Source organism: Glandiceps talaboti, chromosome 12 (genome assembly GCF_964340395.1).
Source record: "Glandiceps talaboti chromosome 12, keGlaTala1.1, whole genome shotgun sequence".
Lineage (NCBI taxonomy): Eukaryota > Metazoa > Hemichordata > Enteropneusta > Spengelidae > Glandiceps > Glandiceps talaboti.
This window is the reverse complement of record NC_135560.1, coordinates 22,586,015-22,612,119: the sequence shown is the minus strand read 5'-3', so window position 1 is coordinate 22,612,119 and position 26,105 is coordinate 22,586,015. Positions and strand designations below refer to the sequence as shown.

The 26,105-nt window shown below is 35.5% G+C and overlaps 1 protein-coding gene across 5 annotated transcripts in view; it reads right to left on the bottom strand.

Annotated features, from left to right (window-relative positions):
• LOC144443396 (uncharacterized) overlaps positions 1-24,885 on the bottom strand; it is a 59,177-nt gene extending 34,292 nt beyond the window's left edge. For 3 of the 5 annotated variants that reach the window (XM_078132860.1, XM_078132861.1, XM_078132863.1), the window contains exons 1-12: positions 24,024-24,885; positions 16,441-16,487; positions 15,723-15,816; positions 14,449-14,475; positions 13,442-13,482; positions 12,712-12,759; positions 9,968-10,019; positions 8,071-8,245; positions 7,040-7,095; positions 6,482-6,643; positions 5,939-6,129; positions 1,149-1,200 (exon numbers count right to left, since the gene is read on the bottom strand). In XM_078132860.1, the coding sequence (XP_077988986.1) occupies positions 1,149-1,200; positions 5,939-6,129; positions 6,482-6,643; positions 7,040-7,095; positions 8,071-8,245; positions 9,968-10,019; positions 12,712-12,759; positions 13,442-13,482; positions 14,449-14,475; positions 15,723-15,816; positions 16,441-16,487; positions 24,024-24,159 (1,081 nt within the window). In that variant the 5' untranslated portion in view covers positions 24,160-24,885. Of the gene's footprint in view, positions 1-1,148; positions 1,201-2,937; positions 3,046-5,938; positions 6,130-6,481; positions 6,644-7,039; positions 7,096-8,070; positions 8,246-9,967; positions 10,020-12,711; positions 12,760-13,441; positions 13,483-14,448; positions 14,476-15,722; positions 15,817-16,440; positions 16,488-24,023 lie in introns of those variants that run through there. The other 2 variants (XM_078132862.1, XM_078132864.1) reach the window with 2 other exon arrangements.
• Positions 24,886-26,105: the final 1,220 nt, after the last annotated feature.

Here is a 26,105-nt window from a genome sequence, read left to right as displayed (position 1 = left end):
TATAATTCATGTGTTGCCATGGGTACAACAAACATAAGTGAATGGAATGCTATTATACACCTGAGAAATTTCCATCTGAAATTATTTCATTTATTTCACAGCAGAGGGACGTAGTGAAAATGTGTAGGTGTCACCATGTATTTGTTACCACATACTATACCAATGCAATGCACTACACTCAAGGATGTGTACAATTTTACTCTTTGGAAACCAGATCTAAAATTTCTAGTTCAGAAATTGTATGGTTTAAGACAAATTCTGTACAACATATCAGTGTTTTTGCTACTACAAGAATGAGGTAGAAACTGGATGAAACTAGCATAGTTTCCAATACATGATACAATTTTGTTTGGGAATGCAAGTCAAGAGACTTTGGAACTCAAGTAGAATACATATACCTACTAACTTACTGCCTTAAGTGACTACACTGCATAGCTTCATAGTAACATATTTATTAATTAAAACCAATGATTCATTACACAATACAATTGTACATTACACAACACAATTGTACATTACACAATACAATTGTACATTACACAACACAATTGTACATTACACAATACAATTGTACATTACACAATACAATCATACAAACAAACACATCGTACATATCTGAATACCCCTGAGGGTATTCATATTAATTCTCCTAATTAAATTGGCTCATATGTCAATCATAACATTCTAGATGTATTGATACTTTACAATGAAATTAAATGACAAAGATGAGATCACTTTGCACACATTGTTGCACTGTATGACACCCAAATCACCGTGTGAAACTATGCATTTCCTGCATACCAACAATACACTTGTCATAATAATATGTCTGTTATATTTGTTTGGGGTTTCACCAAAAGTTTACATGGCAAGGAATATTTTGATTAATTTAAATTGAGAAAACCATGAAACAATAGTGTATGTTTTAAGATATACATCTTTAGGAATATAGCATGACAGAAATAAAATGAAAATTGACAATAAAAACACAAGCAAACTGTATCACAAATTCACAATTCTGTTAAGATATTTTACCATGACAGTCATCGTATCCACAGTATGGCAGAATCTTTTTTTCATCCTTTTTATTAATGCCAAAAAAATCAATAGTTCTTTTACAATGTTACTCCATAGAACATAAACCTTACCTGAGGATATGCCATCAAGTTTTTCAGTCGATCCACCTCGTTCATCTACACCCTGTAAGATAAAATGTAAAGAAATCAAAATATTACTTGAAAGATTACAAATTTTATTGGCAAAGAAAAACAAAGCAAAATTGGTACAGCTTTTCACAAATTGTGACTGTAATATTTTCTAAAAAGAGAAAACTATGACATTTTAATTTGACATAGTTAGGTTGAAAGATTACTTTCATTCATTCAAAAACGTCTTTCTAAAATATGAATTCATATGATATGAAGATATTGGAAAATGGTAAAATATTGGTTAACTTAATATTCCATATGTCAATAATATCAAATTATGAAAGACGAAATCTGTACAAGTTTTGTTTGAAATCTGTGAAGGAATTTAAAGGTCTGCACAATTTATCAGATGTGTCATGAACTCTGCCACTTTGCCAAAATGAACCAATTAATTACAACCTTACACTGTAAAACTGCTGTATAGTGTCCTAACATTGAAAGTACAAACATCTGTTGCGTTGACCTCTTGTCCAGGGTCACCATGTTATACCCCGGTAGTAGCATAGACATGATCAGCTTATAATGCTAACTTCCCCTTTCCATGCATTATTATATTATTTCATGCACAACAATTTTAATAAGATAAACCACTTCATTACTTTATGAATAATATTATTTGTACTTTCTATCTCTGAATTATGTATTTTGTTTTTGGATTATTACATATATTTATCCAAAACATGAAATTTCCATAAAGTAATATAGAGCAATCACACTTTTTTTGGTACAATGAACTATTGCACCCTCATTTGCATATCATTTGCATACATGTATACAATAATGTTTTCACTATTGTTCTGCAGTGCAAATACCACTAGTATGCGCACACAACTGTGCAAGTAATCTCTGGTGCATATATGTAATAATGTGAGTTATTATGCCAAATACAAGTTTGTTCCTTTATCCTGACATTCAATACAATCTCTTACACATATGCTGTACAGTTTGTTGTTCAATACTAGTTACCCCATACTATGATATATAATATTGTGAAAGTAATGTCACACTGCTTGGCCTATGATCATTTGTGAATGGATGAGTAAATATAACGTTGCTATGGTGAAGCTAAGACTACCAGTAGACGCAACAATGTCAATTAGAATGATATATTTGACCTTTTCACCTTACAAACTAAGACCAACTGGGAAACAAAAACGTAAACAACAGTCACACTTTTTTCCATTCTCCATTTTAACATTATCATGTAATGAGATACACTAGGTTTCCTAAAGGTTTTGGATATCCAATGAACATATTTTGTTCACTACAGAAATCTTAACTTTTAAAATTGGATTCCTAGACCAATTTAATCCTATCACACCACTGTTGACTTAGTGTTTTTCGTTTTGGAATATAAAGAATTCAATGGACACTTCTGACTATAAACAGGACTTCAGTATTACCAATAGCTTATTGTATCATTAAAGTTTTACATTTTACATGCTGTCTAAATTAATGAGGTGATTATTAATAGTACTTGTTGCTATTACTAGTATAGATCACATTCCATTAGTATCAAATAATAACATGCAAAATATATCGATAATTGCCATTTTTAATAATTGGTCGGATTGTATGTCAAATATGGCAATTAAATTTGCTAGTCATGAGAACCATCACATATTTGGTTCTACAGCAAGATAGTAAACTACTCTAAACTATACTATTATTAGTTGACAAACTAGCTCCTACAGTTCTAAATCTAATAAAATGTCATACATCCATTTACCACATCAGTATCATCTGCATGAATTACACCAAGGATCCGTAAAATTTTCACCATCTCTACAAATTCCAATGTCCTATCCATGTTAACTTGCAAGTCCCCCACACTACACATCCTGGAAATCAGTTACCTCCTGAGTGATATATATTCCACTGGTAAATCACATGGAATCATAGCTTTTCATCTAGGCATTGTCACTGAAGCATAAAATAATCCGGTATCTCTCTGTAATCTACCAATGTGCGCACTTCCATCATGTCAACAGCTGTTTATTGTGATGCAAATTTTGGCACCATATGGAAAATGAATTTAATACATGTAGCATTGATGAAATGGAATAAGTTTGCTCACATGGAAACTGCAGGTCAGGTGCTGGGGCTAATTTGCATATCCATTGACTGTGGGAGTGTCTATTTATCAGCATGAGACTGAATTCTATTTTGCATGTCTATGTCATTACACCACACATCAACAACACTGTAATATCAATTCTACAATATGGAGATCTCTCTTCAGTTTTGTGAAGTGGATGACAAACAACATATGCCCTGAGGTGGACAACTGTATGAAGAAATGACTGAATAAACTTCAATTTACTGGTAGATGTAAACAGAAGCATTCAATTAACACATTCCAAACATACAACTGTATATATGTAGTCAGAGTCGGTGATAAAATTGAAACTAAAGTTTATACATCCTATTTTATATGACCTTCGACCAACTAAATGTAAACTGTGGGGTTGCAATAAATTACATTATTCACAGTTTGTTTGAATAAAATACTAGAATCCGTGGGTGGGTAAGCTTAAAACAAACCTTTTTGCCAACTAAGTCATAATTTCATTACTGTAATAACTTTTCTTAAAGGTAATCAACTGCAAAAGGCAAGAAAATATTACTCTGACAATGTGACATAACATTTTACCATGATTTCATCAATGTTCATAATAAATAAAGGCTTATATACCAACTTTTAAAAACAATAAATGTCGTCTTGAATTTTATATTTTATCATTTACAATTAATGAATTTGCTTTGCATACTTTTGGTCACTCATTTTCTGTCGAACTTGCTGAATCTCTCTTTCGATTTACGAGAGTAGAGCGCCCCCATAGTGAAAGTATCAAGAAACACATGTATTGTCCGATAAACTGGGATGAATTCGGAGATTACAAAAATGAACTATAGAAATAATGAAGGCGAGATGAATACCTACCTCGACACCTCAATGCAAATATATGAGAATTCAGAGTCTACATTGTTAACATGTGACGTTATTTTTGCCTATCTACGTGGCAAATGTCAAAAATGTTCAATGAATACAAATGTAAATGTAGCCACATGATGTACGTTTTGTTCATATATACATAAACTGTGACGTGACGTTTGTTCATCTCTGACGTGGCGACAGCTTTAGATTTTCACCGACACAGCTATACCATGGTTGTCTGGGAAACAAATTAATCAAGGGTCTGACTGAGGTCGAACCAACTTCCGATATCAAATAATGCAACTTGACAACTCAGGCAAAACAATGCAATATCGACTGAGAGTTCACCAACTTCTTGACCCAACATGACCTCACAGTAGCAGGCTCGTGGGTGAGCTCACTTTTTCCAGGGGCCAATGGTTCATGGCTGTCACTTCCATGATCAGGCCATGTTTACGTTATTACTTCCTTATGTAGTGAGTGATGTTAGACCTTAAACTGATTTTTTTCACCACTTTCAACCATTTTAGAATGTGAGATTAGTTTACTTTCTTCGTATAAAAATTGTAACCTAGTTTGCAGGATCGGTAAATCGAACATCCCCCATCATCAATGAACTTGTCTCAAGAGCTAGCCTTGCACATCCCCGGGAAGTTTGAAAATGATTGGAACGCGCTCACATCTGTTCTGGTAAATTTACACGTAAAATCGTGTAAACTTAGGTAAGAAACGATTTACTTGTATGTACATGTATATTAAAGCTTCCCTTGCAGAGATGTAGCATTTTTTAAAACTTGGCCGAGAATCTAAAGAAATGCCGTTCTCTCGAGAGTTTGTGCGCAGACGACCTTTCCACTTTTTGTCGTCTGCTGGATCCCCCCCCCCCCCCAAAAAAGGGGGGGGGGAGTTTAAGCTTATGTTGCTAACATTATGGCTTTTTTTTTATTCCATACAAACTTATCATGACATTTCCATACTATTAGAAAAAATGCAGGCTGAAAATTGTAATGTTTTTTGTTCTGCTTATAATTTTGAAGGTGTTGGTTGTTTCCACATCTACAGCAGACGTATATAGCGTAGTCGCGCGCGCGTCGTCGGGACATGGCGCCACACATAACTGATGTACCTTTTACTTTTAGCCTGATGTAATTTAGAAGGCTAGGTTTATCAACACAAGCTTTGGGCTCTGTGGTTGGGCAAAAAATGGAATGACAAAGTTGAGAAATTTTCACTTTGTTTACTTTCTATTTCCCTTCCCTATTATTTTACAAACTGTCTTCTACTAATGTCGCCAAAAGCCGATTGGACAGGCTGACACAAAGTCCAGACATCAAAACTCCTTTGTGAGAGTGAACAAGGGTAGTTGCCTTTTTTCGTAAACTGTCCAAAAGCTATGTAATTCGATTACCAACTTACTAATTAATCTATACTATGAGCATATATTTGTGTGTGATCTGTGAAAGTGTCATCTGAGCACGGATACAAATTTTATCAAAACTTGTCTCCTACGACAAGCAGACGAATATCAAGCTTAGGCTACTTTCTGTAAAACGTAAGGATGGAATACATTTCTCTGTAAATTGTGGGCCTAAATCACGTAGACTAAATGTAAAAACAGGAGTGAAGCTTATTTATCATGTAGTATCTCGTTATTTAGGCCTACACTTATTTCCTTCATGTAATATCAAATATTCCAACTTGCTACAGGTACATTCATACGTACACGAGTGAGTGTTATTTTTTAAAGAAAGTAATTAGAGAGCGTGTCATTTGTAATTTGTGATATTCGTACCTGATTGCCATTGTTCTGGGACATCACATGATTTCCTTCATCAAGCATTCCTGACGATACGGAGCAAATACTGTGTCTGGATGAAGCCATGTCTTCCTCTATGCCAGATGAGTTGTAGTCAATACCGCCCGGACTAAAACTGTCTTGGATTCTTCCTATTTGTGGGTTTGATTTGTTGACAACATTTTTTCCTGTAGAATACAGAAATAACATATTTCGTTGATACTCATATTTCCTTCTGGTGCATGAACACAGACGATAGTGGCCTATAGGCCTAGTCTACACGTATTTATTAACATGTGTCAAGTTGTTTTACTCTCGCGTTTGTTTGTGTGTTTTTATTTTCATGTTCATGCACTTATTCTATCTTGAACAGAAGTGTCTCTTTGTTTTAAGGTGAATATGGATGATTTTATTTATGAATAGTGTCATACACGTTCCTCTTCGTAAAGATAAGCTTACTATTACGTAAGCTTTTATGTGCAATGAGGCATATATCATTATTGAGCGCTTTGCGTATTGCTATACCACTATGTATAGTACCTTTACTGATGTATTCTTCCGTTCTTATTGGTCCTTTGCTGTATGTGCGTGGCGATGACGTCATCTGTGGACGACCATATTCGCTACTCGTACTCAGCAAAGACGATGTCGATTTGGTACTTTCTGCACTTTTTCTTCCTGACATACTTGTAAAATTCGTTCCTGTACACATAAAATTAAAATTTATAAGTGGACATGCTGGCAAGTGAAGATTTTCTTTTTCTTTTCTTTTCTTTTTTAAAAGATTAAGCATAAATATCGAGCCCGGTTTACAAAAAATATGTTTAGACGATAGTCTAGAGAGGTTGTACACTATACTTAACAGGTTATGTGACATGTGACATTACATTTCAACTTTTGCAACTTCTGTTTAAAATTTAGCAAAAGGTTCATGTATTGCTGCATAAAATGCCTTTTATATGCATCATAAGCGAAGGCTAAACAAAAATGTTATATGAATAACTTGCTCATTAAATTTCACTGAACATTGATAAGTTTACTAAGAGAAGCTGCATCTTATGCCTGTTATATTCTAGATTCAGTAAACACTCATATTACCTGATGGTGAGAGGCTGGATACATCATGGCTATCGGGACTCACTTGGCTTGGGGGACTGTAGGAAGAAGAGGATCGTATATATTGTCAAGTTGTATTATTTTGTCAATTCAGAGTTTGAAGATGTCATCTGTAAGTACTTCATATATTTCTTAGTATGTCTTTTATTGAGAATCCATCGTGTTTTCAATGCAGACACGTACAATCATTACAACTACTCGCACCTTTACTTGGCCATTACAATGCGGTGACTTGTATATAAATCGAACTTCTCGAACTGTGCAACATTCAACGCTAACAATAATATTTGTCAAGTTGACTTAATGTCAAAACTGAATTGTACAAAATTCAATGAAATAACAAAAAATTCAATCAAATGACAAAATGATGTTATTGCATAAAATATGTCAGGTTAAGTAAATGTCAAAACTTTCACATATTGGACAAATTGAATCAACCTAATAAATACATAATGTGTATAAAGGTTTCGACATTCATTTCAAGTTAAACTGAATTACATAATTTACAGGGGCCTCGTGAAAAAGTGTCACATCCATGTAGGGAGTTCTGACGTTTAATCAAGGAATTTTATTGGTCAAATCATTCATCGTTATTTTGTAATGAGAGAACTGTTGTCTATATGTTTTTGTAACGCCTTGTTGATTTTGTGTGTTTTCGATACAATGGCTGCTAATTCCAAATTTGTCATGTAGCAACGCGATTGTGTTCATCTCCTTCCCTCCTCCTCTTGCAACCCCATCTCCATCCCTTCCTCCCTCTCTCCCTCTCTCCCTCTCCCCCCCTCTCTCTCTCTCTCTCTCTCTCTCTCTCTCTCTCTCTCTCTCTCTCTCTCTCTCTCTCTCTCTCTCTCTCTCTCTCTCTCTCTCTCTCTCTCTCTCTCTCTCTCTCTCTCTCTCTCTCTCTCTCTCATACGTACAATTTATTTTTTCACATTGTCAAGTTTCCAAGTCGACGAATATAACGCTACTCTAAGACGTACGGTATTATTTTATTAGACTGTCTTGTTCTTTACCTAGCATACTGTAATTCTTTCATATTTATCATTGGGCCACCATTTTGTTGTTCAGTGCCACCACTCATCATAGAGTAAGGCATCGTCTGGATAGTTGGGCCACTGCTAGCAGTAATATCTCTTCGAAAACTACTCATTCCTCGCACTTCTCTGTTGGACATGTCTGTCGTATCTCCTGTAGAAATCAAGGTTGGCGTAGTATTAGCATTTATCCAATAAACATCAGCGTTTTTTCTCAAATAAATTGTGTGTCACAGGCAACATTGGAGAACATTTGGGAAAGAAGTGAAACTCGTTATTTTCAGCAATACAATAACAAAATGCAATCTCTTCCCCTTGTCTTGGATGTAAACTTGATTTTAGCAAATATAATTCAACTATTACCGACATGAGGAAAAACCCAAAATAATATACATTGTATAATAATAACAATAAATGAACGGGTGATTATATCTTAATTGGTGGACAGGTCTGTAACGTAATGTTTTGTTATTATTAGTCGCGTGCGAATTGGCCAATCATAATCGGGGATACAAAAGAGAGACCAGTCAAGGACACAATGACCTTGATGATTTCAGTGACGTCAAGACATCCCTGGTTGAGTGTAACAGGCACTAACAACGAACAAATGACGCTTATCAAACAAAACCATTTCTGGCACATGCATATTTAACAAGAGACTACTAGAAATCATTTCACTGCGACAATTTTATCATCTCACTATTGCATTTCACCATTCAGTCGTAATGCTGTTCTGCTCGTTGTGGCGTTATTTGGCCATGACTTTACTTTGATGGGCGATAAAGACAGTTGTGCGTAAAGTGATTATTTGACTTGTTTATGACTGTGCATTTGTAAAATAGAAACTTACATGAGGAAATCGTTTAAAAACTGCAAATGATTTTCATTCAAGTTGTTCTTCCTCATAGTACGTACTACCCTACACATGGTTGTTGCCCAGCTTTGAAATGCAAAAAGTAGAAGTGTTTTGCAACGATAGATGTGTCGGTGTTGAAGCGTAAACCAAGTTTGACTTTTGATTCTTAAATTTATGTCTGACACCACAATGACATGCGAAATCTCGGCAAATGAATAAATAGTAGTTTTGAGCGAGAAACTAAATTCTTTTATTTTCGAAACCTCGATCTGTAAATACATTTATCTCCGACTATATCTGCAAATATTAACTAAATTACTTCATTCTACGTTACAAAGAATGTCAACACATTTCTGATTAGAGACATTTCAAATTGAACAATGTCCCTGAGAAGTACTGCCACGGGAATAGTCGATATTAAACATTTCAAACAAAGAATTAATAACGACGCTTCCTGCAAATTTGATCGGTTCTCCCTGGCTACATTATTACTTTGATTGTTGCCCCCTAGCTATATTACTAATTTGATTGTTGCTCCTTAGTTATGCTATTATTAGAACGCAATTCATATCCATCTCTCTTGTTATAATATGGGTATTGGATTATCTTTTGAGTATATGATGAAATACCAGAAACCCATTTAGTCATTAAATAATTACAGAAATGATTGAAACATTCGATGGATATTTCATCTGACAGCCAATGTTTTGGGTAATTCATCAAATTCTAGCACATGTACTAGTAATTTCAATACACCTTTGTAACATATTATAAATTTGAAACTGGTTTTCAAGCATTTCCAATTTAATTTGCAGCTGAAACTATACTCCTATGTTGCAATGGGTTACAATGTGTCAGAGTACGTTCAATTCGATCCGACTTTAGTTTTTAGATGTATTACTCGTTTCTTGTTTATCATTTTTGATGTAGCTTGTTGGTGAAAATATCCATTTATCCGAAATCCAACAACGGAAAGCTTTGGATATCGCCATAAATAAAGGAATGAAAATGGTTACTTACTGCCTGCTAGTTTGCCTTGAAATGGTGTCTTTTCAAGATATCCCTGTCTGCCCTGTTATGAAAAGAGATACAAAAATCAGGTAAGTTTAGGCTTAGTTGAATGGTACACAAACACACACATTCATGACAGTTTAATAGTCAGTTAGCATGTGCCAGTCGAATACATATTTCGTTTTCAGTGAACAGTGTACCGGCGTGATTGTTGTAAAATGGTGATGGACTTATTTGGTCAATAATTCCAGAAATATAGGAGCTATAAAGTTGGTTTCACAAGAGAGTGTCGGAGTGATGGGTCTGTTGCTCTGGGTACACAAGATTAGTTGCAAGGGCAACCTTGTGTTTTGGTTGACCTGGGGCATTGTTCATTAATAATAATAAGAGAAAACACTTAAGATGGAAATAAGAAAATCGGCTAATCGACTACCATCTTATATAGACAATGGAGACGAGATCCATCAGTGTCTACAACGTATGGGGATGACATGCGTATCAACCACCTTTTACTTTCTGTAACAGAGTTTTTAAACAATCGATCTGTGCATCAATAGCTAACAATGGCCCTAATACAAAAGAATTAAGCGACTTTCAAGTAAGATTATTTGGAACACTGGACCTGATTAAAAACATTAACTCGGTACGCATCTAGACGATTTCATTGCGGCACAATAACATAATTACACTTACAACTTACTACATTTAAGCAACTCAGCATGATACATTTGCAATTACTTCTCTACAATTCTAGGGAAATATTACGGCAGACTTTATAATTGTCAATAACTGCAGTTACGTCTGAACTTCCCTAGGCTCTGTTAGTGTGAACTCAATACTCCAAAGGAGTTTGCTTGGAGATACATGTATATATAACCAGTGTACAAAGTTAACGCACGTTGCAAAGTCAAATGCGGACTATAACTACTGTACAAAGAAACCTAACTGACCCTAACATAGCACCGAATAATACCTGTATACACAGTTAACTTTTGTCTCTTCAATTACACAAATACAACTTGATAGTTTACCTGTAGTTTCACTCCATTCCTACCCACACGTCTAAAATCCATGGGTGTGAACTGTTTTTGTCGAAATCTGACCACAAATATCTAAACTTTTCTGTCGCAAAACGATGCATGAAAGCAAGTGAAATTAACAAGTTAAGGTGCTATTCCTTTCCTCCATAAGACTGTCGTCTACATCCATGGCAAGTTGCTGTCCAAAACGAAGGTCTCATTTTTCAAGTCGATTCCATTTAGGAAAGGTGTGGTTACTATTTTTCAAATAGTAATTATCTATTCCATAATAAAAGTACGTGTCGATACCTTCTCTAATATCCTTTGATAACTATTGGACTTTAATAATTAGTGGAAAGTGTGTTTTTATATTCGCATTTCTATTCAAGACACCCAAATGCGGTCCAGCTTGAAGGAAAGATACCTCACAAGGAATGGAAGAGTCGGCTTTGTCTCATTGCTTTTCATAGTAAATGGTAACAGTAGGCGCATATTGAGTAATTCTATGGCAGAGAAAGTAAATACTTGTGAAAACTCTATTGTCATTGATACACTACCTAGCTTGTTTATTTCTGTCTGTATTTCAGAGTTCAGGCTCTTTTACCACCACCTTGTTTTAATTGTAACTCAATTTACTTTACGATAACTACCATGATCCTTCCGATTACACGAACAGGGAGAAGTCGATATCGGTGCGTAATATAAACCCTGGGATTTACACACATGCCATGTATTTATTTTACATCGTATGCTTTCTTAACTTGATAAATGATAAATATTCGCGATATAAATTATACCAGGTTCGCACACTAAATTCACCGATCACGATTTTTTCCTCTTATTTTTAAAGATAAAACGTAAAAAGGAACAATTGTCCTCTAAGTATTAACCTGTACTGTCAGTAAGTATACAGGTGTTACTAGTCTTGAAAATATCGCCAAAGCATTACATATCAGATATTATAACATGCACAAGCTAAGATATTGTCTTTGAACAGAAACTGTACATTATATACTCGTTCTACGTCACGAGAACCCATGTCTACGCCACTGGTTATGCGGTGCGCGAAAGTCAAAACGTTCCACATCACCATTATTTTCAAACATTTTCATGAATTATGCTTGAGGATGTATACTTATATTATTCCCCAATATTTTTCTTCATTCAACAGGAGAATACGAGTGACCAAAAGGGGCGAGTAGCTCGACTCGTAGTGACAAGGCCCCTTGGGTCACTCGTATTTGTCATGGCTGAACGAAAAAAAAATATTGGGAAATACTACATTGTATTTAATTATTTAGAGCGATTCTGAAGGTTTAGTATAGTTATACAACCATTCATAAGAAGTCACTAGACTAATTATCTTAAAACGGTTTTAATATCTTAAGTGGTCTCGTGTTAGCTAAGTGACGCCATAAAATATCATGAATTGTATCTGATGAATTAGTTGACACTGTCACCCTTTGAACTTGTATCACATCAATAATAAAATACGAGATGAAACTGTTATATCAATATATGAAAATATCGAAAGGTTTTACATTCGTCGTCATAATATGAATAACTTGATCGCATCATCATGTGATGAAGTGCCTGATTCTTTTACTCTTTGACCATACATAAATCGGACGAAATGGCATATATAAGTGGATTTTAATCTGAACTTTCAGTATACATAATTTTGTCTTAACCATTTAATACAAAAAGTCACTGAATAACAGGATATGATCTTACCACTCTCACATACTTGACAATAACACCTGCTACACGCCAACCACTTCCCTGGAGGGTAACAAATGTTAGATTAAAATCACGACAATGTATGACCTACATATATATTGTGACCTAAATAAGCTCAGACTTCATTTACGTTATGGCTCAGATACACCATGCATGTTTATTATCAACGATAAAGCTGCAATAATGTTAGGTCCCCTAGCACTGTATTACCGAAACCCCTTATTGACATAAAATGTGTAGACGGACTAAACAAAATGACCGTTGGATATCAGAAGTAAATCATCATTTTGATGAAGCACGTCACTTCATATCACCGAAATGTACTTTCATATAACACCCCCTCCCCCACCCCACACACATGTAAGTTGGGTGTTTGATGCAAACCCACAATTACTAGTCACTGACATATATATATGATAATACTTGGAAGCAAAATGTAGTTGACTTAATGTCGTAATGATGGAAATCATAAAAGCTTCAATAATAATCGCCCATCCATGTCACATCGTGGTCATAAAACGAAATACTCGAGTATGACAGCGTCGTCAAGATGTGAGTAATTTCCGATAATTTGTGTCATTACGGCGACTAATGACACTTAATCACTACTGTAATAGCTGAATACTTCCGAAGCAACGTTAAAATACGTTTTCCATTTCAGAAAAACTCATAAAAATTACCATAATGGGCAACCAATGCATACAATAAGAGTTGCATGTCTTACCTTGCCTTTGTGGAATCCCTTTGTTAGTTTAGTTCTACTCTCTGTTGAAGGAAAAAATACAGTGTAATACCGATATGTGACATGCACTTACAGAGATTTACTTCGCTTTCTCTCTTAAAATGTTTTCCTAAGTGACACATATTTTCCAATCAAATTGATGTCTATAATCTCAGATTGCACAACGTTTTAACCATTACATGATTATAAACTTGCACGTTGATCGTTTACATATAAGTTCGTCCTCTTCTATCATCATGGTTAGTTATATTCGTATATGAATTGCTTGACTGTTAGTAAATAAATGTTGGAGATTTATTTTCATAGATTGGAATTTTGCGCAATGGGCTTGCCCTTATTCTGGATTATTAGAGATTAAATTAGAGAGCTAATTTCAGTAAATATAATTTCAGAGAAAAACGCGACCATTTGCTGGCATACAACTGTATATAGATATTTTCATTGCAATCAGTTTATTTCACAGACGAGAAAACGTCTCAGAAGTCGCTATGCATATTAAAAAATGGTTTTCATTTCTTCTTGATATTTTTTATCAATTACTTCAAAAAGCACAAGTTGGTAGTAGAAATTAAAAATCATCGACTTTCTGGAAAACGGGTATGTGAACCTTCAATTCTAAGCTTGTTTAGTTTTACATTGACCAGGAACAAACTCGCGTGAAGAGTGTATATGGAAAAGTCTTGACAGGAACAAACTCGCATGTGGTAAAAGTTTTAATTTGAAAATTCTCGATTTGATGAAATTAGCTCTGAAACGCACTCTTATTCTATATACGCAAGAGCAATACCATTGACTAATTTGAAAGACTGAAGTACAAACAAAGGAAATGATTTGTCTGTAGCCAAAGTAAGAAGAGTTGGAAAATATTTAAAACGAAGAAGGCTATATTTAAAGACATACAAAATAACTTAATTATTACAATTGGCAGAAGTAAGAGGACAGAACACACGACAGGTAACGTAACGAATCATGGATGGGGTCACACTTACTGACTTTCTCTGTATTGGGAGGGCGTACTGTACATATCACATGGTAGACGACGACGGGTGACATACAGACGAAAAACGAATATAACGGAAATTAATGAAATTCTAAGCGGGAAATGCACCCATAACCCCTATTTATACTAAAATGTTGTATCAGCAGGCTACGTGCTTTGTTAGTTCTAAAAACCACGTTTTAATTTCCTTTTATTGCGATGTTAGTAATACAGTAGCAATGCGGTTTACCAAATGAATGTTGACTGACTTCTTAGTCATTACTGGAGTTAATAATGAACACAAAGAAAAACTTTTACTGGTTAGTAAGTACGCTACTCTGCAGACATTTTGAGAGTGCAGTTTGCTTACAGAACTATACCTTATATGCCCGTTAAAAAAAACTGAGTGCAGATTTATTGCTATCGGATCAAAGACATGTGTGGAAATTGGTTCTCATATTTTATAAAGTTAATTATATACATGTCAGGCTAGAAGGTAGTCGGTGCCGAAATGTATAGAAAGAAGTAATCGAGTGTAATAGTGGTGTATTTATTTCTAATAATTCTGATAATTATTGGAGGCTAAACCCTTTATTTATCCTCAATCTGTCCATTGTCATTGAGAAAATCAAAATCAAAATTAATTATTTCAAAGAGATGCCAAAAAAAGTACATTGACTGGTTCGGAGTTTATTACTGAATTTGTTGATTGGGATTTTGACTGTATTGGGTTGGTTGTAGAAGTCGTATATGTATAACAATAAATAAAGTATAAATTCCAGTCGATATTAAGAAAACTGTATAATTACGTGTCCGGATGTATTTATATATTAGGCCTGCTTATCGTAAGAAGATATGGCATTAAAATCCAATATGCAGATGGTGGCCACCTTTTATATGCAAGAAGCATTGCTTAGTATATTGTATATAACTTTTATTAATTGCAGTCTATAGTTTGTAACCGACAGCTAGCGTTGTGCTTTGGCAACTAAAGTGTTCGTTTCTATATCAGCGTTATATAACATCACTGATTACATATATCATGTCTTCAACAATTAATAGTGAATTGAGTGCCCACACAAGTGACAGTTCCAAAAGCATCAATGTTGGTATTAAATATGATAGCAAATAACATCTTTTCTCTATAAATTATACCTTTTACCATTATCAGGGTTGACAGAAAGAGGGGTACTGTGAGAGATACAAACAACACAACATGAAATTATATGAACAGAAATTTACAATATACATGCAATGTCTGGGAACTCATGAATATTTGTGTACCTTTTCCCTGGCGATGTCGTTTTTTCTTCTTTGTATCGACCGTTTTATTGTCTCCAGAGTCCAAATTCTTGTTTACTTTTCTACTACCTTTTCTCTGAATAATGAAATAAAAGTATGTCAACAGATGAATTTTGAAAACCACATTAAATAAGATAATGCAATGTTTATGGATAATGCTAAATGTCTAAACGGCTCGAAATAGTCAGTACGTTATAATTCAGTCTGTGTATGTATGTGCGTGCGTGCGTGCGTGTGTATGAGTGAGTGAGTGTGTGTGTGTGTGTGTGTGTGTGTGTGTGTGTGTGTGTGTGCGTGTGTGTGCGAGCGTGCGTGCGTGAGGCGGGAGAGGCAGGCTGGATCGGATGTGTTTGTTTGCGCCCCTGCGTGTTTGTGACACTTGTGAGACAGAGGGAGAGGCAGGCTGAGTGTTTCTGTGTGCGTGTTTATATAAACCATACAATGTAGCCTCTATAATTCTTAAACATATTTTTCAATAAATCTTATGTGTAAAAAATCATAACAATTGGAATACGGTCGTCACCAGCAACACGGAGTGAACTACATGTACATCATAGTTTATAGTCATCCGAGTTTCATCATACGTGATACATGATTGTTATATTCACCAAAGTTGATAACTCTAATAATCTGAATAGTTTCAATATTGATATCTAAACATAGATGCATTAGGTAAAATAACGTAATCACCATTACTTACATCACTACCATGACTTGATTCCTCTTCTACCACTGTTTCCAATCGCTCTGAAAATGTGAAAAATAAAAGATTTCAGCTCCAAGAAATATTTGGTAGGCTGTAATTCATGAGATCACATATTCTTGAAAGATTGTACATACAATATCGGTCTCATTTGTAGAATAACATTATATTCACAGGCAGGTGCTTTCTGATCTATTTTTAGTCAATAGCCTAATAGAAAAATCCTTAACTACATATGAAGGATGTGAAAACGTGATCCTTCTATCATACCCTTATGGTGCTCATCTTTTGCCCGCCGGCTTGAGTTTCCATGGGGAGTACCGTCACTGTTCAAGCTTTCTACAATGTTTGCCATGATTGAATTCCATTCCAAATGACTGCAAGGTTTGCAGGTCAACTGTTTTACGTCACGACAAGATCAAGCAACATTTATAAGTGCAATGACACAAATAGCTTTCTAACACCGACGGTATTATGCGTACTGCTATGAGGAAAAATATCCAACGATACGATAGCTTTTATACGATAACTGTACGATAGAGGGTAGACAAGAGGGGCTTTCGTACTTCGTAATCGGGCCATTTTAATTTTCGTAAATTGTAAAATGTTGAAACAAAGCCTGTAAAACCACAATTCAAATGTAAATGCACTACGTAATCAGCTGTTTCTTTTCAACGCAATCCGTAAAAAGCACCATTTTTTCGTCCATGTAAAAGAAAAATACATAAAATTGTATTGTAATCAATGTTTGAAGGATTCAATGCCCGGGATCCAATGCAAGCAAGCAACGCTAAACCGTGATCGTCCGAAATACCGTGTGTACCGAGGTACTGTCAACTACAAATGTGCTTATACCCAGGACTTTGCAAAAATATCTCAACGAATAGAAACTTCGAAGAAGTGTCTTGATACAACGGTCTCTCTTTTCTTTCTTTCAAGCCCAAGCTCGGTGTTTGTCGGTAGACAAGAGAGAATTTGATCTCAGTCTTTCAATTTGTACATACACCAGTTTATCACTTTTCTGGGGAAATTATAATTTTGAGAGATACGTCTCATCCATTTCATTCAAAATTATTTGATTTTTTAATAATCATGATAATTAAGCCCCACACCCTTGCTATTTCGAGTAGTGCCAGATTTTTGAAGTCGTGACAGAAACAGTGGTCTTTACAAATCGTTCTTTTTTCTAAATGGAAACCCGCCACGATTGGAAAGTAATGTATATGTCAAATACGAATAAAGCTGCAAGCTGTGATACCATCAATTACGACATTATTTTTTAACAAAAGATTGGATGATTTGGCTCGTTGGTGGCGCTGTGTTAGTGGTCGATATTTGCGTTGATTCAGTGTAATGGAATAGAACTGGGAAAAGAGCGACATAGCATTAAATTATAGATTTGAACTCTCGATCTTTTGAAAACAGTATGTAATATCTTACGAAACAACACGAAGAATCGATTAAGCAGGTACAAGACAGTGGACATTCATAGCAACACATACCTGACGAGTGATCAGCTGATTGACGATCAGTTCGTGACAGTTGCTAAGATAAGAACCCTGACAAATAAAGCCTGTGATAATCGAATCAACTGATAGTGTCAATCTCTGACAAACAACACTTCAATTTTATAGTGTCCACTGCTACAAAGCCTTATTTAATTAACTTTAATTCTGGTGACAATGACACCAGTTTGAATGAGCTGTAATTTTGATTTTAAGAGAATTCATGTCACCCATAAGTTTGCTATACTCAATGACGGTATTATGAGGAGGAACGTGACTTCATCCTGTTAGTAAAGGTCATCGCTCGTCAGTAAATAACCTGTCAGGTATCCACAAATCTACCCCAATGGGAAATGTCCAGTAGCATAACGATTCTCAAGTAAATTGTCAAGGTAGACACATGTTCTTTCATAATTCCGTGACTACGCATACTATCTACAATTTCGTCGCCAAGGGACTGATATTTGGGTTGAGTATTCAACAAGTCTTTTGGTCAGCATAGATCGGATTTAGAGGAAATTGTTACACCTGTACACATGCATGATTGCTTGCTTTAGTCGTTCGTGTTCCGACTTGTCGTTTATACAAAGCAGCAAGAAACGTCACGGTTTTGGAATCCTGTAACGATGCCGCACATTGTCTGCACAGTCCCCCTCGAGCTAAAACTTTAAACAACACTTCATAGCATGAATATTGGCGTTGTTTTAGTGAACGATGTTATGCCGCCTATAAAAGTACACACCTTTCAAGGACATTGACATTGAATAAACCACAGGTACTCGAATCAATCTGTATACTTTTTTTTAAATGTATGGTAAATAAGTCTTATTTACCATACATACTTTTTTCAATCATACAGATTGAGTCGAGTACCTGTGGAATAAACCCTACTCAGAAAAAAATTCGAAGTTTTGAAATGTTAAATTCCCCACTTGACTGTTGTAGAACTTGCATTCATTTGAAGGGGCAATTTGCTTTGTATACAAGTACCAGAAACTTGGAACCACTGCGATTTTAAGTACTAGTATGACTGTGTGACATGACAAGTACAAGCCGACCGATGCTTTTAATCTCATTGTTACGCTGGTACATGGTGACTTGCCTACCAGTAACAATCTCACGGTTTCAGGTTGAGAGAGTTTTAGATGAATTACCAATTGTATCATTTAAATTGATAGAATTGTCCACCTACCCTGTACATCTATTGTAATTTATCGAAAGTGACTGAACCATGTCACAGGGTAGTAGTCTGTCATAAAATAGAAGCGACGCCAATAACATTAATTCAACTTTACTTATATATAAGTCTAATGGTCGAATGACTCCCAATTCTCTTTAATTTTAACTTGCCTGCCCATTGACATTTCGTAATTTATCATAGCATATATATGTTAACTCGACGCATATGTCTTACCTCAGGCGATATTCCAATCTCCGATAAATTTTTTTTTTTCAAATTTCAGGGCATTATGCACAGTACACGCACTTTATCATTTAATGTTTGTTCAGGAAATTAATGCAAAACAGACAGTTTTCCAGCGATTCGTAGAAGTTGCGTCGGTTTTATAATTGTAGAGTTTGACGATTTCTGACAACAATCTACCGGCTACAAAAGAGTTTTATTATCTCAAATGTCTCTGCACAGTGCAGCACATTTTGCACAGACTTTGCAATTAGCAACTTGAACAAAATTAATTTGAGGAATGATATCCCCAGCAAGCAGCTGCCTTTTGATCATTAGCCACACACTATCGATTTTACGACTTCGTATTTCACGCTAACTTGATTGGTCTTCTTTCTTTTGTGAGTTAACAAGGGCTTTCTGAAATATTTTATGCATGTAATCCTTACAACAATGATCTTAAAGTAGGACTACACTTTTTGAATTTACTTTACTTAAAGTAAGAGTCGTGTCTGGTTTTGAAGAGAAAAAAAAATCGATATCACCAGTCTAAGCTTATAGAGAAGATACACTTTCACATGATCAATATTTTGTTTTGTAAAATGTGTCGATTTTATGTGAACAACAATACCAAAATATCTGGCAATCTATAAAACCATTTACTAAATTGTTACATTGTGATGAAAATGTTTCATTCCTTGTCTAGGTTTAACTTTCGGAAGTAAGTCTTATTAATAATTCAAAGCAATTCAAATTTTCAATTACACATTACATCTGTTGAAACAACAACGATATAACGGACGGACTCCTGATTTCGTTTCCGATAAAATGCCAATTTTTTAAAAGTAACTAGAGTCGTAAAATCAAATGAAACAATCAACACTAAAAATATCTGTCAAAAATACCTCCCCCACGCCCTCCCAATACATTTCGAGATGAACATTTAGTACAAAAACAAACAGCAAGCGGTGACGTAGTAACGTACGCTTCGCGAGAAAATGCAAGCTATGTTACTTGGCGTATTGCCCAGTTTGATAACATAATTATTTTGCACTCGCAATGTCGAGTACCTCTTTCTAGTGTCTAGAACTCTGCAAACAGTTCTCTAAGATGCTCAATATCTAAATAAACATGGGTGTCACCACGCACACTGCAAAACTATAAAGATTACTCTGAGGATGACGAGAGGACGCTTACAACGACAACACGGCTTGGTTATACATGGCGATGTGTTACTAAATCGTGATCATCAATGTAACACCTAACTAGTGCTTTGTTTGAAAAGGGTAACATTTTGATTGTAACATGTTTTAACCTTAATGTCTAATACGCAATCAGTAACGCATGCAGATACAGATAAACATACAAACAATGCCTATACATCTATTGTCTGTGGCTAACACATTTATTATATAGGTCAATAGCTCTTTGTTGTCCATAAATAGCTTTATGAACAATAGGTGTTCGGGTAAGTTTGTTTAGAATTACAAAACAAACTAAATAAGTTATGCTGCTAAATAAATTTTATATAATTTGAACAGAGTTGGTTTTTAATGTTTGAAGTTTACGAGTCTTGCAGTTACATAAGTTAAATTGCAGTAGGGTATTTACGGACTGTAAGTTACTAAGTGCTATCATTACTCTTTTCACATGTATTGTTACCCAAGAAATGTTGTTAAAAGTGGGGCAGATAATAATGACGCCCCGTTTCATTGTCAGGAGAACAATGAGATGTGTAATTTATGATCAGAAACCGATTACGAAAAAAACAAAGTTCGTAATTTGAATTTGTCGTTGTAACATAACAGTAGCACCTATAGTGTATGCAACGATAGTCATTCTGATGAAGTCGAAAGTCAGACTTTCAATACTAGACGATTCAATACTTTCGTTGGGAAACTCTAAAGTAGAAAAAGTTGTTGTTGACCTTGGCAAAATAATTTATCCATTAATGTCTTAAGTTCAAACGCAAAGACCTTCCCTTTTATATTATAGTTCGATTTTAGTTTTCATGTGTCAATATTTGGCTTTGTGAATCTAAAATGGCTTCTTTTTAAACCTAGGAGAAAAATCATTAACGTTTGATATTGCAGTCATGTCGCATATCTTAAAATGTGTGAATACCAGTAGAACGCTATGTGTGTTGATAACTAAATATATCTTAAACGTCTATGTACATCCAGTGAAATATTGACATGTAACGAGTTTGCAAAGATATTTACATATAAGATTCTAACATTCAGGGGCCCAACTAAACCTGAGACCACGATCTGAGCCCCAACTAATCAATGAATTCATCTGAGGTCGATATTGAGAGAAGTAAATGCAGCAGGAAGTGTGAATAAAGACTACTTGAAGTGCACACGTCTCTGAATGCTACACCAACAATGGTAACTGTAAATTATCGTAAACGGAATCATAATCATAATTATATCCAAAAGAACACAATCACCATGGATGCAGTCAATCAAAACTGTGCCTTTGTGAATCTGATTCAAAATACTAAATTACAGACTACATGCATCGTTTGGTAATTCAACATATGCGAGTAATAATTTTGTATTCAATTCATAATCTGTAACTTAAAAATAGCAATAGTTTCGACATAGGACTAAAGAATTCGACGCATAAAGCGTGGAAGTCTCCCAGCATATTTCATGTTCGTTGTTATGGCAACAGGCGTGTTAATCCATACTTTAAGACTAAATTCACAACATGGGGTCATTGATTGAACAGCCAGGTATATATGATCACATGTCCTCGGGTAACCTCCCGCGTGATTTCCCTTTCCTATGAAATATACATACACCGTTACACGTATGAAACGTCTGATTTTTGTACGTTCGCCATCTTACGTTTGCACACCCCCGCCATGAGTAAGCTTATACTGTCTACATTTGGTGCTAACGCTTCACACGATGGACAATGTTTCCATAGCAATCAACATTCAAGTAACATAGGTCTTGTGTGTATGAAATATTAATCAGGACTGTATTTATAAAATCTTAGAATACGAAACTATAAATGTCTGGGATAAAAATAGGGCAAAGGCCTTAGGGTGTTTGTTATTTGCGATGTGGTGTGTGTGTGTGTGTGTGTGTGTGTGTGTGTGTGTGTGTGTGTGTGTGTGTGTGTGTGTGTGTGTGTGTGCATGCATGCTCATTTTCAATAAAGACTAATCCCAGGCCCCTTCAACAACAAATCCCGGTGTTGTTGAGTAATCAGTTTTGTCTCGAGATGAAGAAGGTTTCTTTTCTGGCGCATTTTCTCAGTAATTTGATGTATCTGTATTGCACACCCACACAGTGCTATGGAATCTACTAGTATATAATAATACATGATATGCCATGGCCATATTATATTGTATCATCTTAAGGCTTGTGCTGTAAATGAATGAATGCTATGTTTTGACAATATCGATATCATAACTAGACTACTATTTCCAGTCAGTTATTAAATTCACCTTTAGTCCATCCATATCCCATATGACCATTACTGTTTATAGATCTAACCATTCACGGTGGAAGTACAAATGGCTGATAATCGTATTTTGAGTCAGCATGAGTGTTCATAATATCTCGCGACAGCTGTCAAATAGACTTAGTGTATTACTGAGACCTATTTGAATATAAATCTCACTTAGACAGTTGTGTTGTATTTTTAGCTGAAGGCTATCGGCTATACCAGTATTTTGTATACTTTGCCCTATATCGATGAAATGTTATGACCAGCCTTAAATGTAAATATAATGGGGAAGAAAATACGTGTACCCGGAACCCCCTGGGTTATGGCAATTTCTTTTAAGAGTTCTATTATTAGCGTTGTGGAGAGAGCGTCATAAATATAAAGATAAACTAGAATTGATGCACCTGTAATAAACCATTGTCAGCTTGAGGCGTTCAATTGTTTAGTTTATGACGATCATATCGTAAACATTAATTGAAGATCCTGCCCCGTTTGTCATGTATCTATAACGTATACGTCACAGCGAGTGAAAGAAATTATTAGCAAATTGAATTCAAACTTTCACAGTGTCAATAATTTATATCTAGCAGGGTTTTATACGTTACGTAACAGTGTAATATTCTATTTCAAAGATATAATAACGTAGAGGGGAATTACTAAAGGTTATTGAACTGCGTATACAAAATAAAAGCTGATACAGCGTAAAAATGATATATAGAAAATTGAAGAAGAAAACTGCAAACAGTACTAAAATTATAAATCACATTGTGGCAAATCAAAATATCTGCATATATATTATTGTATTCTGTTTTAACACACCGTGACATTCGATCAACCATAGACAATAGAGAGAGATTGTCTATGGATCAACCATTTGGTTAGGAGTATTCACGAAGGGAACAGACACAGATGACGTACCGTATGAAAACATGGAGGTACATATCTCCATACTTAAAAACTACCAACATTCCATTGCGATAACTTCATTGCCATGTTGTGGTGAATTGTTTGCATATTCAAAATAGATATGACTTTGAAGGACAATGACAAAATAACAAACATGTACGTTAAGAAATAAATTGAAAGGGCAAAGAAAGCTCGACAAAAAAGATTGAAGTTAAATAAGTGAGTGATTTTGTCACTGCATACATTATACAGATTGTATGTGTGCAAGTTGAAGATGGAGTCTATATCTATTGTATACTCACGGGGTAATTGTTCAAACGGGGCAAGGTTGCCTTCCTGTGTCGACCCCGTACTTTCGCCATTCTCCTGTGCAGTAAGAGCTGCTTCTAGTTCCGAAAGGGCGTCTAGATGTTCCTGAGTTGTTGGTACATGAGACATACTGGAAACATTTATAAAAACTTACATAAATTTAGAAAGAAAACTGAAACAAAACTGGTTTGCTTTTAGCCTTGTACTTCCTAAACACAACGTGGTCACGGTTTTCTTAGTTGTAGAACTATTCCGAGATTAAAACATGTCCAATGGTCCAATGTCACCGAACGATTTACCGTGTACATAGTAGTAAAAAGACGGGTGTGCCAGATTGTACATCAAATGCAACAGAATATCCCATGTTAAAGAAGGCAGATGGCAGTGTCTTGTTAACGACACCGTGTCAGTGACTCAAAAGTTGGTATATCTCCTCAGTAAGCGATTGTGTCGTCCCTAGCTAGGCCTCTGTTAGCTTGTATTCACAGGTAACAAATCTGATTAGATTGTTATATATTCAGCCCTGGTTATTAACATGTCGCTGTTATCCAAGTTATCCCCTTTGACCCCTAGACAACCTGGAGTACTGTTGGCTTGACACTTCCCCTTGCTTGTATGTTCGTAGTATTCTATAGCTGTATAGCTGAGATACACATTCCGATCATCCACAATGGATGTGTGTCACAACGAACAAGCTTGGCTCTTAAAACACCAATGTCGACCACGGTTGAGACCACAACATTCGGCCGTACAAGCACACAAAATTCACTGTCGTTAGTAGAACAAGCAATAAACTCAAAATAATAGCCAGCAACTCTCGATCATTCTGAATCACATCGGTCACGTCACGGAACAGTAGAGGGTTTCCCCAGGAGGGATAAGAAATGACGTATTGAATCCAAGAGGTTATTCCGATCTCTCACCTAGAAATGAACACTACAATCTATGCACCGATCACTAAGCTATTTGGTAAACGGTGTTTGGGACGCCTCAACCATAAATAAATATACAACGCGGTGACAATCACACAATACAAGAAGAGTTGACAAAGAAAGATAGATTGTATTAACTGTCCCTCATAGTCAACCTGCCACACCTAGAAACATTATGAAAGATGCCATCGCGTAATTCCAGCAGCGCGGTTTTAATGAGCGTGGATTGCCAATGTGTTTATTTACATGTTCATATCTCACGTCAAACGTGGGAGGTAGTATAATTATATAAGGAAGCAATAGGATCCTGTAAAGTTCGCGGTCATTTTTAAAAAAGGAACAATCGCTTCAATTTACTGTAATGTGTTATTGCATACATATTTTACCAATAATATTGGACATTTGAAATACTTCATAATAAGGAATGTATGCACTTTCTTGTTCAACAGTACAGGTGGAGGAAATTAAACTCCTCACACAACAACAAATATTCTAAGCAAATGATAACTTGCTTCTCTGACAAATCGGAAAATCACAAGGTTCCAGAAATGTAGTCGTGGGTTGTATTTTTCTTGTCACAGTTTGTCCATAAACGGTGAGCAGAAATACTTGTCCACTGGGAGGTAGATTGGTTATCTGTTGTAGTGACATGGAGATTTTATTTCTGCAAACAAAACGAGTAAAATACAACCCAGGGCATACAACAGTGTTGATTGTTACTCTGTTATTGGTTCTCCACGGATTAATCCTACTAATTGTCTTTTGGATATTGAAGGCTAGTCGCCTGGGGATGCCTCTTTTCTTCACCATTATATTCTCTTCCGTTTTCTAGTATATAGCGGTTATTGTGACAAGACTTGTCTATCAGCATATATGTCGTAACCACGTTTGTAATTCATCTATTGTAGGATGAAAAGTCAGGTTGTCGGGTTAGCTGTGCTTCTAATGTGCAAGTAGATATTAATTCCTCTTTCTTACTAGATCAAAACACGTGTTTGAATGCCTGACCTTTGACTGCGTGTATCTTCAAAAAAATCAGTCTGTCTGTCTGTCTGTCTGTCCGTCCGTCCGTCCGTCCGTCCGTCCGTCCGTCCGTCCGTCCGTCCGTCTGTCTGTCTGTCTGTCTGTCTGTCTGTCTGTCTG